The following is an 18,769-nucleotide window of genomic DNA, read 5'->3' as shown; positions in this document are numbered from 1 at the left end:
TGTTACAAAAATTAAATGTGCATAACATTTCAGAAGCTCACCCCGAGTCAGACCCATTTGTACGGGTTATGGAAGGCAGTATTGTTAAATGATTTCAGTCCCAGGCCTTGTATTTTCAAAACCAAATCCAACGACAGTCTCTGAACAGCTTGGGGCAGAAACTCAAATCTCTCTGAGCCTCAAGGTCTTCATCTTCAAAATGACAATTTCTGTGACGATCTCTATCTTTAAAACAATTCCTACCTTATAGCATTGCAGTAAGGATTAAATTAAAAAGTAAATATATGAAAATGTTAGCACATTTCCCAGCACATTCTAAGCATGCAAAAAATAGTAGCTGTAACTATTAATACTGCTACCCACAGAACTAACATTACACCTTAGATCAGGATACTTGCTAAGAAATTTGTCTTCACACATCTGAAATGCTTTCAATCCACTAATTTCAGGCAAAGGCATCCAATTTCTATTTCCTTTGTAGTTCATTTCAAATAGTAACAACGATAAACCAAGTATTGAAAGGATACCTATTATCTGCATGACTAAGCGTTTGACACATATCAGATCGCTGAATACCCCAATGATCCCAACAGGTGAGTATTATTATCTCCATTCACAGGTGTAGAAACTGACACTCAGAATTTAAGTCAGCTGCCCAAGGTCTGCCTGCTACTAATGAGCAAGTTAGGATTTCAGTACTGTTAGACCACTAATGCCCACGCTCTTAAACTCTTTCCTATGCGGGAAGTAAAAGAGAATAGCAGTGGGAGAGGAAAGAATGGTGAAAATTTGTCATCTCTAGGTAATAATAAACATTGAGTGGGAAAAGATTTAAGAGTAATATGACTCAGCTAAAACGAAAATGTTATAGAAAAATGTGTCAATTTTATTTGGTTAACTCAATATTCAGAGAACAAAACTAATGTAGTTTTATCTTTATAGAGTAAAAGAAGACAATTTTTCATTAGGCAAGTGAAATGTAATTGAAGCGTTGTATTCTTGTGGGATTATCCAAACTGATTAAATCTGTTGTATTGCTTGAGTGAAGGCAGTAGTCAAATATCAGCAGACGTGTACCCTGATAAAGTAGAGGGTCCCAGGAGAGCATTGGCAATCTTATACAAAGTGAGAAAAATCTTATACAGCATTTAGGTAATGTTGAGACACATTAGAAGTTGAATTATTTGGTTATCTATGAGACTGCATCTTCAAAATGTTTTTGACTCAGAAATATGATTTTTAAAAAATTTTTTAAAACTTCTTTAATCTTTCTTTTTGCTTTTAAACGCAAGCCCAGAAACAAGGCATTTGTGTAAATCATATTTGGTTTTAATTCAGGTATTCAAATTCGTTTTGCTTTACCAGATTGTTTCTACATAGAAAAATGGTTGTTGTAATGCATTTTATTTTTAAGCTTGACATAGAATCTTAGATGTCCTAGAAGAATTACACCCTATTTCACAGATACATTTTCAAAGCCAAAGAACTGAAGGATCATAATTTCGGTAGAAATATTACATCAAAAGGAAAAACTACATTTTTTTAAAATCGAAAATAGTCATAGCATGTGAAAGAACATTAACACTAAAATGAAGTTTGACCCCATTGCCAATTCCACCATATCCCCCCAAAAATCGTTTGACTGCAAATTCTGCAACAGTGGCACATACGTTGAAGCTTGCAGATATTGGATTTGATGAGAGAAGAAACATCAGTATTAACATCAATGTATTCCTCTAAAGCCAATTCCTGGTTGAATATTTTACACATTCTAGAAGTACTATTATCCTGCAACTTTTTCTCATATCCAGATCTCTGGGGAAAAGAAAACACCTACAGTTTCTTCAGAAAGGAGGTGCTTGTTTAAATAGAAAACCTTGCTGAACAGCACTGAGAAGTTTTTCTCGGTTCCCTCAGGTTCTTCGCAGCAATAGCCTGCTGGAGTCTACAGACTACTGGCTGCGGAATCAGAGGACGCCCTGCCAGATTGGTTTTGTGGAAGACAAGTCTGAAAACTGCGCTTCTGTAAGTAAACACAGCTCTCAGGCTGTTGTCTGATAAAGCAGGGAATTGGGCGCACATATGCATGCTAGGGAGAGAAGTTTTATAATTCATTAAATACAAGGTTGGGAAAGTGTTCTTTTGAAAATACGTAACTGATTTATGCAGACTGTTACAAAATAAGTGCAGAGCTCGTGTTTCCACTCCAATTTTGCTCCTTTCCACAGGTAAATTAATTGATCCTTTCTCTGAAAAGGAAAAATGATGTGTATATTTTCAAAACTGACTGAGAAAAAGATTCAGAAATAGAGTTGTATGCTGAGAAATAAAAGACCATTCAAGAGCTCTCCTGGGTTCTTTTCAATATATTTTATAATTCCTGCTAGTTGATATTTTCCAACATGAAAATTGTGTAAAAGTTTTTTACCATTCTTAGAAGTTATAGTCATTATTTGAAAAGCTTTTCAACCTAAGAAATATACAGGCATGCGTTTTAATACACTGGAGCTGAGCTTTACATACAAAACCTTCCTTTCTAAGGGAAGAGATGTTCCTATAGATAAATATAGTCCCTAAGGTTTGGAATGTGAGTATATATTGTCAGTGTGAAATATGCTTCTTCCTATATGTTGTACAAAGCTATATGTTTGTTTTAATTGAAAACACCTAGCTTTTATGAGGTCATGATTACAGATTGGGAGAGAATATTTCCAAAGAGAAGAGAAATACAGTTCCCATGACTAAATTGAGGGTATCAGCTCTGAGCTATTCCTGGACTTAAGTTGCATGCCAGCATTTCTGTTAAAAGAAAAAAAAAAGGAAGCTGAAAATGGGATGGAATAGCTTTTTATATATAACGAGCAGAACCAGAACTGGCAGACAGAGGCTGTAGAACACTCCACACTGCAGAGGCTCAGCACAAGGGATGCACAGTCCATTCAACAGACGGAATTCAATCTCCTTCTTTAGGCAAGTGATGCTGATGCTGCTACCTTTAGGAGTTTTGATCCCTTGTCCAGAAAACCAGTTGCTACCTAAAAAAAATCTTTGGGAAAAACAAAAAGAATTAGGTGGCAAGTAATTTAATGATTATACTTTCTTTGCAAATTCAATTCTGAGATGAGCTGGAAAATTCAGGAATTTGCTGACCCAGATCTCTAACTACACAGGTATAAATTGTAAAAGGGAGAGAAATGGAAAGTACCAGCTCTCAGCCGCTACACTTTGGTCAAAGTTGTTATCAGAGTAGCTCCTGCCTTAATAAGTCCTCCCACTTGGAGAAGACAAAAAAGTTGGGACATTAAAAACTGTGTAGCGAAGGGCAAAGAGATCTTCTCTAAGCTGTACATTTTTGAAGTCTGTATTGCAGATCTACAGCTAGAAATGCTAAATTTATAACCAAATTTAAGATTACAATTGGATGTTCCTAAGTCTAAGAAAACTCTCTTCCCATCCCCCAACAATCTCAATAGACTCAAATTTGGACTTAAAACTATATGGCGTCCTTTCTGAATTCTTTGTCTCTTTATAGTGTCAGATGACGTCAGTGACTTTGAGCTGATTCATCCTGCCTGTATGGTTCTTTCTATTCTTTCCAAATGGGGAAAAATCTAAACACAAATAAGAGGCATATTGGAGGGTTTGTTTTCTTACAGTAGTTTATAATAATTGAAACTGGCAAATGTTAAAAATTGTCCATGACTCTAAACCTAAAAGAAATTTCAGGATGCCCATGAAAAACTAGCCCTAATCTCTCACAAGGATCCTCTAGTCACTTTTTCTTAATTTCCAAATTCTCTCTCTTTTTCTAGCTTGGCACAGATTTCTAGGGATGGGAAGAGAAGGTCCAGAGCTGGACAATGCTGAGGAAAAATTGTTACCTAGGGGAGAAATAGAGGCGAACTATAGAGGTGGCTGACCAGGACACGGAGCTCTTGATCCAAAGAGCCACACAGAAGGAGTACCCAAAATGGTCAGGGAAAAAGTGCTTAATTCCTTTTCAAAGCAAACCCTTCACATCAGCCCAAAACGAAAGTATAATTTAAAGGGGAAAAAAGACTGTATTTTAAAATAATAATTTCATTAAAGTTTTATTTTTAAAAATGAATTTAACAAAATCATCCCAATCTAACTCTATTTACAAATAATCACAACAGAATCTGAGGCACCTGTAGCAATGTCGTTCCATCATTTATTGCTTCGTACTCTGTTCATAATTCTGGGGGACCCTCTCTATGTTAATCGTTGCTTCCTTAACTCGTTTCTTCCCAACCAAAATTAGTAGCCAACTTTTTCATATCCCATTTTGATTGCCTTGGTATTCCTTATACTGTACACCAAGTATCTAGATTTGCAGTTTCTTAGAACTAATTACCTCACAGTACCAATGCTTTCTGAATTCACGATGTCCACTTAAAAATTTTAAGGAGGAGCCCACCCCATGGCATAGTGGTTAAGTTCCGCATGCTCCACTTCGGCGGCCTGGATTCCCAGGTTTGGATCCTCAGCGCGGACCTACATTACTCGTCAATTGTGTTGTGGCAGTGACCGACCCACATACAAAATAGAGGAAGATTGGCACAGATGTTAGTTCATGCCAAATTTTCCTCAAGCAAAAAGAGGAAGATTGGCAACAGATGTTAGCTTAGGGCAAATCTTCCTCAAAAAAAAAAAAAATTATAGAAAGACAGTCTCAGGCTTGGAAAACGTTCAGGGTGTTGTGTGCATGGTTCAGTGTGGCTGTTTGTTCTCAAGCATCAAACAAGTAATTTTAGTCATTATTTCAATAGGGAGCTACATTCATTTCACAGTTAAAATGAGGAGTCTTAGTGAAGAGCGGTTTGAAGTAGTCAGAAATATGATAGGCACGCCAAACAGGGATCGCTAGCCAGGAAGTCTGGCTCAGAAGCCCCTGAAAGTTACCCTTAAAAGTTTTTCCAAAGGTATCAAATACAAAAATTGTGCTTATGTTTTTCTAAATAGAGTTCTTCTATCAAACTATATAATTTATTCTCTTTTTGATTTGCCTTTCTGAAAAAAAAAATCGTATACTAGCCTTCAGAGTGGTTTTTTTTGACCTGATTATTTTAAAGAAAGGAAATGTGGAGGAGGATAATGGAATTGGAAGCCAGTCTCCCAACCCAATGACTGAGACATTATCTTAATAGAGATCCTTAACACAAGTGGTAGGAATTGGACTTTCCAGTACTTTTGACGTTTTTTTCAGTTAAAAGCTAATTTAGTCACTTTTTAATCTATTACTCTTTGCTATTTATTGGAATTTAATTTTTGATTTTTCAGGAACCATCTTTTGGTTTAATGCTCCATTAAAATTACCTTGACAATTCACATTATTTCTATTGATAGTTACTGTCAGACTCTCTCCCTTCTGATCATTTTAAGACTCCAGGCTATCACCCTGCAAATAGACTATAAACTCTAGAATGCAGTTTGACGAATCATGGTATTTGGAAATGTGTTATATTTCCCTTAAATTTGTAAATAAATAAATCAAGTTCTCAAGCAGCCTTGAACATCCGCACACAATATTGCAAAACTAAAGAGATATTTGACAGCTATTCAGTGGGTCCCTGATGCAAATGCAGCTCAGTGGCAACAATGACAAAATGATATGTCATTTGACTGATTTTTATTTTATATGATTTCTCCAAATATGTCTATACCAGTCTATTCTGAAACTTAAAAAAAAAAAAGTTAAGGAAGAGACAGATGCCCCATTTGATAAGTTGGTCTATGGAAGAATCTAGACTCACATGATCAAGAAAACATAATTACAGGACTGTGAAGGGACATTTTACATTACTAGTCCAGGTATTTACTAAGTTCTCAAGCAAATTTTAATGTTTTTCTTCTAAGAAAATCAAGTTTGGAACTTATTTTTGTAACTCTTTAATTTTACGCTTACAGAAAAATTGCAAGAAGAGTGAAAAAGAATTCACAGACTCCCCAAATGCTAACATTTTGTTACATTTGCTGTATCCTCCTTCCCTCTGTGTGTGTATATGCATCTGTGTGTAAATACACATATATGATTTTTTTCCTAAAACTTTTGAGAATGAGTCAAAGATATGATGCCGCTTTATTCCTACATCCTTCAATGTGGAACGTAAATATTTAAAACTAGGATTGAACCCAGACCTGCAGAAACCTTGTTCGGGCTACCAGTTCAGTACCCACTGCACAGTGATATTCTTTAAATATTTATTCAACGATTTTCAAGGAGAAGCTAAATGGTGCCCGCATAAAAGGTAAAAATCAAATGCTAATGGCAGAAGTCAACCAGACTGAGCAAGACAAAAGCCATATGTTTAAGGGGACCCACTCAGCTTAGGAGGTGGTTGAAGCAACCATCAGGGGTTACATGAGCACGTAGTCTCCTCGGGAGGAGGGGCTGAGAGGGAGCCTCAGCCCCACCCCTGATAGCTTATTTCTGCCAACATCATGCAGTATTGTTTTTCAAGACAGAAGTTTGGATAAGTTCTATGTCTTCTATCTTGATATATTTGCAAGGCTTTAATATCCCCGCCCCTCACCTTAGATTGGTCCAGAAGGGAACAGCTTTGGAAGCCAGCTTCTTAACCCAGCCCTGGATAAAACAGATAAAGCAAGGCAGCACTGGGTATAGTAGAACAGAATGCCCACAACCTGGTCTGCGTGGCCTCACCTCGCCCTGGGAAGTAGCTCCTGAGGCATCTTGGGAAATTCAAGCATCCCAGAGAAAACCTTTTGACTGTCGGTCAAATGAAATTTCCACTAAACCTTACCAAGCCTCTAGAAGCCAATAAATTAGAAAGAACACTTTACTAGGAAGCATGACGCAGAGGGATAGGGGAGAAAACAGTTGCCCACCAAAGTAACTAGGCGGCTCGACATCCACGAAGGTCATGTGTAAGAAACAGAAACCCAGAAGAATGGTAAATAAAACTGAGAAGGAGCTTTTGATAAATAATTTGAAGGTTAAATCTAAAATATGGGACCAAATAATACAGTAGTAATTTGGGAATAGGCCTCAGACATATCTTGGATCCGGAAACCATTAAAGAGAAAGTTTTTTACAAGTTTGTTTTGATTGAAAATTGAGTCCAAATTTTATCTGATATGTTGTAGGTAAAATGCTACATATAAAAATTGAGATTGCTGACTATTTTTACTGGCTCAAGGAATTACAATGTATATCTAAGCATTAGGTAAGTGGATTGAGACTTCCAATAATTCACAATATCAAAAGAAATTAAGAGGGAAATATAAGGGATTACTTATATGACTATTTAAGCTTGATGCAACTGCAGAAACCAATTTTAAAATATTGGCACTTCAGTAACCAACAGGAACAAAATGAAAAGCCAAGTAACAACTGTATTTAAAAATATACAGAGGGGCCGACCCCGTGGCATAGTGGTTAAGTCCAGCGCACTCTGCTTCAGCAGCCTGGGTTCGCAGATTCAGATCCCCAGTGCAGACCTACACCACTCATCAAGCCATGCTGTGGTGGCAACCCATATACAAAGTAGAGGAAGATGGGCAGATGTTAGCTCAGGGCTAATCTTCCTCAAGCAAAAAAAAGAGGAAGATTAGCAACAGATGTTAGCTCAGAAGTGAATCTTCCTCACCAAAATACGTATATATATAAAGATGCACATAGGCAACATATTCGACAATTTCACAGGGTTAATCTCAATGCATAAAGAGTTGCCACAATTCAATATGAAAAAATGATAATTTGAATAGCAAAGCTGGCAAAATCCAAGAATAAGAAATTCACAAAATAAAAAAGAAAGTGGTTAGTATACAAATAAAATAAATCAACCTCTGATAATCAAAATTTGCAGCTATAACTATTCTGTAATTTGTTCCTAATAAACTGCTCAGAATTTAAAAAAATTTTTACACCCCATGTTGATGTAAGCAGAGCAAATAGGACACTCAACCACTGACATCGGGAGTATAAATTGATAAAGTTAGCATAATCTTTCTGGTAGAAAACTTTGTAATATGTATTATCTAAAACATTTTAAATGTTCATGCTGGTTGATCCACCTCTAGAAATATATCCTAAAGAAATGGCCAGAATTACAAGCAGACTGGTGTAAAATATGGTTGGTGTGCCTAAGGCAACACAACAGACTGATTTAGAACATGGGTTCTGGAGTTAGGCTGCTTTGATTTGAATCCCAGCTCCTCTTTTTTTTTTTTTTTTTTTTTTTGCTGAGGAAGATTCACTCTGAGCTAACATCCATTGCCAATCCTCCTCGTTTTTTTTTGCTTGAGGAAGATTAGCCCTGAGCTAACATCTGTGCCAATCTTCTATTTTTTCTTAATGTGGGACACTGCCACAGCACAGTGTATGTCTGTTGCAGGGATCCAAAGCTGCAAACCTGGGCCGCTGAAGCACTGCATGTGGAAATTTAACCACTCCGCCATGGGGCTGGGCCCCCAGCTCCTCTGTTTAGCTATGGAATCTTAACCAAGTTATTTATTCTCTCTGTGCCTCAGGTTCATCATTTGCAAAATAGAGATGATAATCGTATCTATCTCATGGATTGTAAGGATTAAATGCATTAACATTTCTGAAGTGCTAGAACAGTGCCTGCACATAGTAAGCACTATATAACTATTCAATAAAATAACAGACTGTGATGGCAAAAATGAGAAAGATCATGCATGTCCCACAGTACGGGAATGGTTAAATAATCTTTGGACATCTATACCACGAAGACTCATGCATCCTTTACACACCAGGTTTGCAAAAAGTATTTAAACACATGGAAATAAAGGCTCATAATGTAATTATATATAAAACCTAGGCTTCAAAATTGTACATAATATATATTAAACAGGACATGTGAATGGATTGAATGAAGTAAAGAAATCACGAATAACTTCTATGATTTTGGCTTGAGCTCCCAGGTGGATGGAAGTTCCATTTGCTGTGATGGGCAAAACTGGAAGAGAGAGGAAGGAGCTGGAAATGGGCGTAGGGGGGTGATGCTGGATGTCTTTTAGTCATCCAAGTGGAAATGTCAAGTTGGTAGTTGGATGTACAGTTAGAGTTTTTGGCAAGATCAGGGTGAGATTTAAGGGTCTTCGGGGTGACCTTCAGAGAGTAGAGATCAGCCAAACCAGGCAGCGTATGTAGATAGAGAAGGGGACTTGCGACTAAGTGCTGGGGCATTCGATAATAAGTGCTTATACAGTGATCTCTAGGTCCCAGGGTCCCCCCAAAAGCAAGGGATTATTATTTAAGCATATAAGCCTGAGTTTCAAATACGTAATGAAGTATTTTATGTTTCCTGATATTTTTGCCACTAAAAATTCAGTCAGAGGAATAGATCTGGGTGTACTTTCAAACCTGGGTGTTCATACCATTTCTCAAGTTTTTTTCTTTAATTCAGTTTGACAGAAGAATGCATTATTAAAAGCTCAGAATAGCTTTGAGTTTCAAATTTCATACAATTCCTGCAATTATAGCAATTTTTTCCTGAGTGGGAAGCCTATCAATCAAGAGAAACCAACAACAGTAAACAATCTCTCATTAAAATACCTTTAAGCTTCAAAGATATTAACTACATAATTTCTGTTTCCTTTTAGTAGAATCCTTTGTTTGGATTAACACGTCTTTCTCAATCAGTTCTTCCAAAGTCCCAGGAAAACTAGTTAGAAGGAATAGCATTATTTGTGTGCAACGTAGAGCCTGAAGTTTGAAAATAAAGAAAGAAAGAACAAGAGTAAGAAATAGAAAAGTAAGCCTGGCTAATGACCACCACAGGATGTATGCTTTTTAGTTTGGAACCTATGGAATATTATTTCTCTCTTTTCTAACAATTATGATAAACTCACCCTAAAGGTTTATTAGGAAATGAGAAGGTACCAAAAGCAGAATTTCTGCCCTTCTATGCTTCGATGTTACACTCTCTTTAAGACCAGAGACAGCCCTCACTTTATATTCCAGACAGTACTTGGCACATCACTGGTCCATGGTGTCTGTTATGTTGACGGAATTTAATTGGATCCTCTGGAGGCATTCAATGTACTTGCCAGAAGCATCTGAAATGGCTGAAAGGGGAGAAGGGAAGTTTGACCCTTGTTAAGTTATGCCTCAGGTGTGGTTTAATATAATCATTAAGCACACAGCCTAAGTCAGCTCGGGTAGTTTTACCAGTCACCCAGGGATGAATTCTTCTAAAGCAGGGTCTCTCATCCTCGGCACTGTTGTTGCATTGGGCTGGACAATTCTTTGAGGTGGGAGGATTTCCTGAGCATCATAGGATGCTTAGCAGCATCCCCAACCTCGATCCACTAGATGCCAGTAACACCCACTCCCCACTCATAACCACCAAAAAACGTCTCCAGACATTGCCAATGTCCTCTGGCCAGGGGTGGTGGGTAGGGGGCAAAATCACACGCGGTTGCAGCCGCTGCTCTTAAGTTTCTCAAGCTTAAACTCTAGTTACCCCTGAGGTATTTGCTGTGCATGTGTTTCAACCTGAGCTGCACCTCACCCCTGCATAGTCATGGAAGGAAAATACAGCCTTCATTTCTCCCAAATGATCCCCGTCCTCCTGTTGCTCTCATCAAAGGCCGAATGCACTAGGAGGAAGGACTGAGAAGGAGCAATTCAGGAGACAGTCCAAACCAGCTCAGGATAGCTGCCTGGAGGTCCAGATCAGTTAGTTTATGGCTGTTGCCTATATCACCGAATAGAATCCAGTGCCACTGGAACATGCCAAGCACCCATTTCTAGACTGAGATATATTACATTTATTTATAACTTAGTTTTTTTTCTTATGTCAAATATACTGCAATTACATAACAGATAATTTGAAAGCAATAAGAAAGAAAAGCACCCCTAATCATACTACCTAATGGGTCTACTCTTGGCACCCAGGTTATTTCCTTACCTACTTTCCCCGACAAGCTAGAAAGAGCAGACTTGTCAACTCACCTTGATTTCAAATGGGAATTTGTGCCCTGGGCTGAAGGTCTCCTAATTTTTCAAGAGATGTCAGAAATCTGGTTTTCTGCATGAAATCTGATTTCTAAATGTTGTCCAGTAATAAAATTTTCTTTTATGATTGTGTAAGCAAAACAGAGCATATCTATGGGTTGGAGTCAACTGTTGGGACTCCAGTTTCTGACATCCGTCATTTCGTCTTGTGACCACCTGGCCTCATTCTTGTTACCTGCCAACTTCTATTTGCATTTGGATTTGGGACTTCTGTCACTAAGCAATCCTTCAAATGTTTTCCAGCTCGAAAATTCTCTGAGTCTGGGACCTAGTACATTGCCAGAACTCCCTTTCTGGTGACCTGAATTAGTGTGTCCAAATTTTTACCACTCTCCACAAATAGACAATACCACCCTCTGTGGCCTTGCTCTCAGAGGATGATTTGGAATATAAAGTCTTTCCTAACCTGGAAAATAAAGGACAGTGGGCATGAATTATGCCGATTTATTTTCTTTATTCACATGTGTGTGTATATATATAGAGGAATATGTATTTATATATGCATGTGTACATATGCATATAATATTTAATATATATTTCTATATACATAATGTATACTATGTGGTACACATATTTCTCTTGAAACTATTGTTCTAACTAAGAACAACTATGAAGACCTAACTAAGAAAGAATGGTCCAAAAGATAAAAATTGATCCAATAGGGATATTTGCTCCCAAACATCCAATTCAAGACCGTCCACCATCTGCCATGTGGAAATCTGCCTCTCAGTCAGCCCTGTCTCCCCATCACCATCCTTTCTCCAGGTTCTTTAGAATACTTGCCGTTCTTCAAACATTTATGTTTCTTTGCTCATGTTTCCTTACCCTAGGCTACCCTAGAACCAGCCTTTGCCACAAAAACTCTCACAAACCTTTTCAATCCACTTATGTTCATACAAAACAATCATTTCAACTTTCGAGCATTACTTATTCAAGAGAATTCGGGAAAAAAAAAATCACATTCTTTCTTTCAAATTATCTCCTGGGGAACTTGCTATAATTTCCTACATTCCTTATTTTATTTGGAACTGACAGCTAGTTTGCCAATTGCTTCAATATTGTATTCCTTCAAAATTGTTTTGTATTAGAACAAAGGATCATCATTCTTAATGAAAGTACTCGTTACCACTGCATTCTTACACTTGTATATACTTGTCCTCCATCCTTAAAAATATTTTTGTTACTCCAAATCCTCTTTAAAAAGCAAATATGAAAACAAGCAAAAAACACTATCCTTGACCCTATCCCCTTGTGAAACAGTCATTCTATGTTCCTCCTTCTCTTGACCACCAAACCTAAAAACCAGTAAAAAGGAGGTTGTCCCTACTATCTGGCTATCTCATCACTCTGATGAAATTGTTTTTATTAGTGTCACCAAATACACTGACATGTTTTCACTGCTCATATTACTTAGCTCTTAGCAAAGCCAACTGAACTCATACCCCCATCCAGCTTCTGAAAACTAGCTGTTTTCTCCATGGCTTCAAAAACATTATTCTCTCTTCTAATTATTTTCCTGCCTCTGGGATCATTACTTCTTTGTCTTCTTCTGGGACTTCCACTCCTCATAACTGGCACTTAATTGTGTCATTTCCTAAAGCTGTGTTCAAAATGCTGGTCCTTTCTTGCACACTGCTCTCACTGGATCATTCATCTATAACCCATGCTTCAGTCACATCTATAAGCCAATGACAGCCATCTCTGGACTGTAGACTTATTTCGAGGTGCCTATTAGATACACTCACCTGAACACCTCAAAAATATCCCAAATTCAACAAAAATTTACTGGAGGTAAATTATCCAAAAATATGTTTTGCCTCCAAAATTTTCAATTTTTGTTGATGGTTTTAATATCTACACATTTTCCCAAACTATTCTTAGAATCACAGTCACCTTATCTTTCTCCCTCTCTCTTCATCTCTAATGGATTATCAAAAGCTGTTTTGATTTTTCAATTCTGGCTATGCCTTTTCAGTGCCATTGTCACTATTTTATTGCCTAAAGCCCCACATATTTCTTCTAAATATTTAATCCACAAAGATCAAAAGCAAACATAGAAAGAAAAAAAAGGCAAAGAACTTTCAAAGGCCACTGGTGTCTTTTTCTCCTGAAATCCTTTGCAGCATCAAGTTCCTAGGTTTATTTTAAGGTTCCAATGGAAGAATAATTACATTCTCAGTCCTCCCACTACCTCCCTCAGCATCACATAACTCTTCCAGGGGCTACTGAGTCAGTTTAGTATCTAATTCAAGGCCTTGGCTCTAATTTTTAAATGAATGTGAATTCCCAGGGAACTGCTTCACCATTGTTACCTTAGTTATTAAAATGCTATGTGAAATGACAGGCCAATGAAGAAATACTTTGACGTTGGTACACTTTGACGTTGGAAACTCTCTCACAACACTCATTTGCCAAGCCTAGTGGTAGCCCCAAGATAAGATATACTTGGTGAGTGTATTTACACCACATGCTAAACAAACAGAGTACACTAGAATTTTCCTATTCTGCCAAACTAAGTGACTAAGCTTCCATTCGTCAAATTGCAGAACCTAAAACCTGGAATAAACCTGAGAAGATGTATGGCACATTCCGCTCACTTTTCAGGTGAGAAAACAAAATAGCAATGAAGGGAAGGACTGCTCAAGGCCACAAAGTAAATTAGTAGCAAGGCCAGGTCTAATGCCCAAATCCACCAGCTCTTAGCACTGTTTCAATATTCCTTGGTAGATTCCCCCCAGAAAATATAATGTTTTTATTAAAGTGTAAAAGGTACGGTTTCTTCATTGTAAGATTATGTTTATTTGAGGCATAAAAGGTTTGTATCACTAACCCATGCTGAAGATCATAAAGGAGTATTATAGAAAAGTTCCAAGATATTTAGCTTTTTGGTTATTTTTAGTAAATTTAAGATGATCTCAATTAAAATTAAGATGTATGTAAATTACTGTCAGATTATATCTGACAGATATCTAGTTTATATCATTCATAGGTATAAACATCATTAAGATCTGATAAGTCTGTACCATCAAGCCAAAGCAACATAGCCCTTGGTCATCTCAATTGGCAATGCCTGCACTTACTCATCCAGCTGGCATTTATTGGGTCTTGGGATGTGCAAATTACTCTACCACAGTCTCTGAGGGGTATAGAAATACAAGCAAAGATTCTGTGTATCTTAAGAAGCTCAAAAAACTGGACATTTTAGATAATATAGCAACTCTGGATGCTGATTCTCCTCCCCTTCTCCTGGGTTTGTTTTGTTGTTTGATTGTTTAATTTGTTTTTCGATTTGGCTATGTTGTTTTAGTGAAATCTATTTCCTCCTTGTAGTGTGAAGCCTTTGGTGTCACTCCTCAAAGATGCACAGCCTTGGGCCTGTGCACAGTCACCTAGGATGACACTGGTCTTAGCAGGTCTCTCTTTGCACGTTTCCCTGATCTTTCTCTTAAGCTGCCTCCTTCATTTGGTATTACACCCCTGCCTGTTTCACTCTGCTGTTTACCAGCTGATTGCTCTGTTGCTTTTAACAGTGCCCTGGAGTATAAATTGCTCAGCAGTCTGATCCAATTAAATTTAAGCAGGCATAGTTTTTGAGACTGGTTTTGATTTTTTTCTGACTCCGTGAGGGCTCTTCTTAGCTATCTCTTTTTTCTGGTTCTCTCTTCTGTGGTTTAGCTGATTGCTCTTAACTAAGAGGGGCTATTGTTTCTGAGAGTGTCCCTAGGCTTGAACTTCCTCAGGCTGTTTCAAATAATCTCAGTTGCTTTGGGGAGAGCTTCTGAACTCTCTTTTCTTATAGACTACCTCTCCTCCTGGGCAACTCTCTGAGCTACCACTCTGGGCACTGGTGAGGCTGTAGCCTCTGGTATTCTTGGCCTGCATCTCCCAGTTGAAACTTCTGCTCTATAAGCAAGCTAGAATGAGAGTGGTCATGGCCCTCGTACTGTCAGCCTGCCACATATGGAGTAGCACCTGAGTAGAGCCTAGACGGAAGAAAGAAGCCCCTGACTTCTTGGCCTCACTCACTAGAAATTTAGCCTCTTCAATTTGGAATTGGAGGGGACAAGAAATGCCAGCAGTCTCTGACTCTCAGGGAGGTACAGGAAGCCTTGTTTGGGAGCTGAGGAGAGGGAAGGCCCAAATGAAGCTTCTGTCAAGTTGAACTGGAGGAGGGGGAACAGGGGAGAGGGGAAAATGAGCTACAATTTAAATGCCAAACACTCTCTCTGTTCTGAGTTTTAGTAGGTTTTCTTGAAAAATGTTTCTTCATTTTCTGTATATCTTAGGCCAATCTCTAGCAAATTAAAGTATTTGCTTTTATAGGTTTTGCCAGCTTTGCCTGTCTCACTGGGGAGTTGGTCCACAGAGCTCCTCACACTGTCATCCCAGACCTAGAACTCAATGCGGTTTCTTATTTCCAGCCCATTTTACTCAATGTTACCTGTCTGGCCCTTGAAGGTGTTTGAGTCTGTGACTCAGGCGGGGTTTGTAACTCTAGAGTCAGGAGTTTCATGACTCCAGTTAAGGTAGATTAATATCCTTTAGCATTCAGCCTTGTTGAGGGTAGAGCTGACATTCGCTCATGAAAGTCAAGGCATCTAATGTCCCTGAGGAAGAGCATCTCATTTTTGTATAAAGTTGACAAGTGAACGTTTGTGGAGTGAGCCAAGATTTTGCTCAGAAAAAAAAATTTGAAATTCCTTGTAACACATGGAGACCAACTTCAGAAGATGCTTTTGTTAACTTAATTCTGAAAACATTTAACAGGTGTCACTCAATGTTCAGAGAAAACAGAAGAACTTGTTAAACAACATTGATTTTTTTAACTTTAAGGAATATAATTTCAAAATGAGCCCACAAAATAAACTGTTTGTAAAATGTTTCCCTTGATACTACATGAATTGATTTGCAATATATTTGTTGGCCAGAAGCTACTTAGACATTAAAAGAGATCTGGCAAAGGGTGATAAATGTCAAATAGCTAAAACTGAGTTATTCTCTGTAGTACTAATTGCATAGCAGACATATTTGTCTATTTATGCCACTCATTTATTCCAACATAATTATGTATTAAACTGTAAGAGAATTTAGTCATGTCTCCTTGAAACCACCAGGATTTTTATGTACAGTCATGCCTTGCTTAACGACAGGGATGTGTTCTGAGAAATGCATGGTTAGGCGATTTCATTGTTGTACAAACATCATAGAGTACTTACGCAAACCTAGATGGTATAGCCTACTGCATACCTAAGCTCTATGGTACTAATCTTATGGGACCACTGTCCTACGTGTGGTTCATCATTGACCAAAACATCATTATATGGCACATGACTGTATTTTCTACCAGAAATTCATGGATAGATATATCTGTACCAGAGAAAATCCTCTGATCACTGCAATTTTTGTCTAATAGCATTGATAAATAATATGAAGTAGGTGCAGGCTAAAACAACTGACATTAAAATTAAGGGTCACACTTCGTTATGACAAATTCCCAAGTGACTTGGTCTATGTGAGCTCAAAAGTTCCTTCCAATTTTAAGGCTCTTTTCAAAGGCTTATTCATTGTTCTTGACCATGCAGTATTGGTAGAAAGTGATATTTTGCTTAATTAGTGGAAGCAGCATAACTTTCCTGCCTTCATATTTTTTCACACTGGCCTTCAGGATGGTGTTTTGCTAACTCAGCACATTGCTGTTGTGTTGATGCTTAGTCTGTGAAAACATATTCTGTTTGAATTACCTAAGAGGCAAAAGAACTAGGGCTGTATTTTTGGTTTACCTTAATAACTACAAAGGGAATTCATCAATCAATGCCACAGGCTCCGAGCTATTCTTGTGACAACTCAATTTGATTGACAATTTTTCTTCCTTTAGTAAGTTTGTCTGCAAAGATGCCCTTTTTCCTCTGTCCGTCATAACCCTGCGTCACTCTTCCTATAGGCAGAGATCCCTTTAATCTAAAGAAAGGTTATTTAAGAGAGGAAAAGCAAATAATTGGCATCAAGCCCTGTTCATATGTCTGAAAACTGAAGGGGGAATTAATTTGCTTAGGCAAAGTCCACTCAGGTTTTTAGTTTATGAAGGCACTTTTCAAAATTAATCAACGGTGAACATTTTAGAGGCTGCCTAAAACAAAGCTCCCCAAGACATTTACAATACAGAAATAATGGATCCCGTGGTATGTGAAAATTTACATCACATCGTTAGTTTGACAACAAAACCAAAAAAAACTTGATTAATTTATAATAAACAATATTTATGTATGAATATATAAAAAAATGTAAAATGAATGGACCTGATATTTTATTACTGTATTGATAATTGTTCAGCCATTAGTTTATTTTCCTATTTGTAGGCCTACTCTGTTGTTAATATCATCTCTTGCTTAGAATTTTTAAAAATTTTAATACTAACTGTCAACACCAGGAAGCAGTTAATAAGCCACACTACCCATAAAAGATGAAATGGAGGTGGATTTTCCAGCCAATCCTTTGAGGAGCATGTGAAGGAAGGTTTCCTAGCCAGACTTGCATTCTATAGGTTCTATCCAATGGGCACCATTTATTAAGGTGGCAGGACACTGCCCATTGTTTTACTTGGGTTTAGAAACGTGTAGGAGGAATAAAAGGAAACAATACAGCTCAACTACTGCTTTATTTTTTCTAAAAGAAATAATTTTCGTATATTAACTATAGAAATATTGAACTCATTATCTATACTGAGTTCTGTGCAAATTAATGAGCTTTCTCATAAAAGAAGTGTGCAAACGGAGGTGGAGTAAACACAGAGCCGCATTGTCATCGAGCGGTTCACACATCTGGTAAATGCCCTCTTCAGGCTCTTCCCTTCCAAACTTGTATGACTTTGGGAAACATTTCAATAAAATGAACTGATATTTATTGACTACTTCTGGTCTGCCAGGATCTCTGCGAAGAACATTAGATGGATTCATTAACTCAGACAACATCTCTACAGAGTAGGGAGTATTATTTTCTCCAGGCAAGGCTGACTTGGATGATACACTCGAGTCACGCAGCTGGTAAATGGTGGAGCCAGGAATAAGACCCAGGCAGTCTAAGCAAGAGTCCAGTCTCCCAGTCCTTCCTGCTCTCTCCATACAGTTTGTAACCATTGCTAGTCCTCTTCATGGCAACTGAATGATTTGCCTGTTCCTTTTTATACAGAGACAGAGGACCCCTTAATTACAAAAGTGATTGTTTAGTGATTACATAAGTTTGCATCCTTTTTATTGCTACCATTTTAAGTGCCTATCTAATAATTTTTCTGCTCACTTATCACCTGTTAATGAGAACTTTATAATGCTTTAGTTTATAAAGTGCTTCCACTAATCTTCTTTCACCGGGTTTTTACAGAAACCCTATAAAGTAGCCAGAACAGGTATTTAAAGCGAAGTAATGTTCATGGGTGTTGAAAGGTCAAATGCTTTTTCAAAATCATGAAGCGATGGAGTGGATGCCTGAACACAGGTCTTCCAATTACATTTGCCAAGTGACTTCTTCCTGACCGTGTCACTTGCCAATTAAAAGATTACTGGAAAAGTAGTCTTACGATTTCATATCCTTGACTTTTCTAGAGCAGCAGTTGGCAAAATACAGTCCATGGGCCAAATCTGGCCCATTGCCTGTTTTTGTAAATAAAGTTTTATTGGAACACACACCCATTCATTTACGTATTGTCTGTGAGTGCTGCTCCACCACCACAGAAGAGTTGAGTAAATGCAA

General features: G+C 37.8%; 1 protein-coding gene across 8 annotated transcripts in view; it reads left to right on the top strand.

Moving 5' to 3' along the window:
* Positions 1–18,769, top strand: part of SPHKAP (SPHK1 interactor, AKAP domain containing) — a 154,438-nt gene that overhangs the window by 54,559 nt on the left and 81,110 nt on the right. For all 8 annotated transcript variants that reach the window (XM_070618519.1, XM_070618518.1, XM_070618516.1 and 5 more), the window contains one exon: positions 1,918–2,025. In XM_070618519.1, the coding sequence (XP_070474620.1) occupies positions 1,918–2,025 (108 nt within the window). The remainder of the gene's footprint in view (positions 1–1,917; positions 2,026–18,769) is intronic.

This window comes from Equus przewalskii, chromosome 5 (genome assembly GCF_037783145.1).
Source record: "Equus przewalskii isolate Varuska chromosome 5, EquPr2, whole genome shotgun sequence".
NCBI classification, from domain to species: domain Eukaryota; kingdom Metazoa; phylum Chordata; class Mammalia; order Perissodactyla; family Equidae; genus Equus; species Equus przewalskii.
The sequence above is the reverse complement of the archived record's forward strand: the minus strand, read 5'-3'. Positions and strand labels throughout refer to the sequence as shown.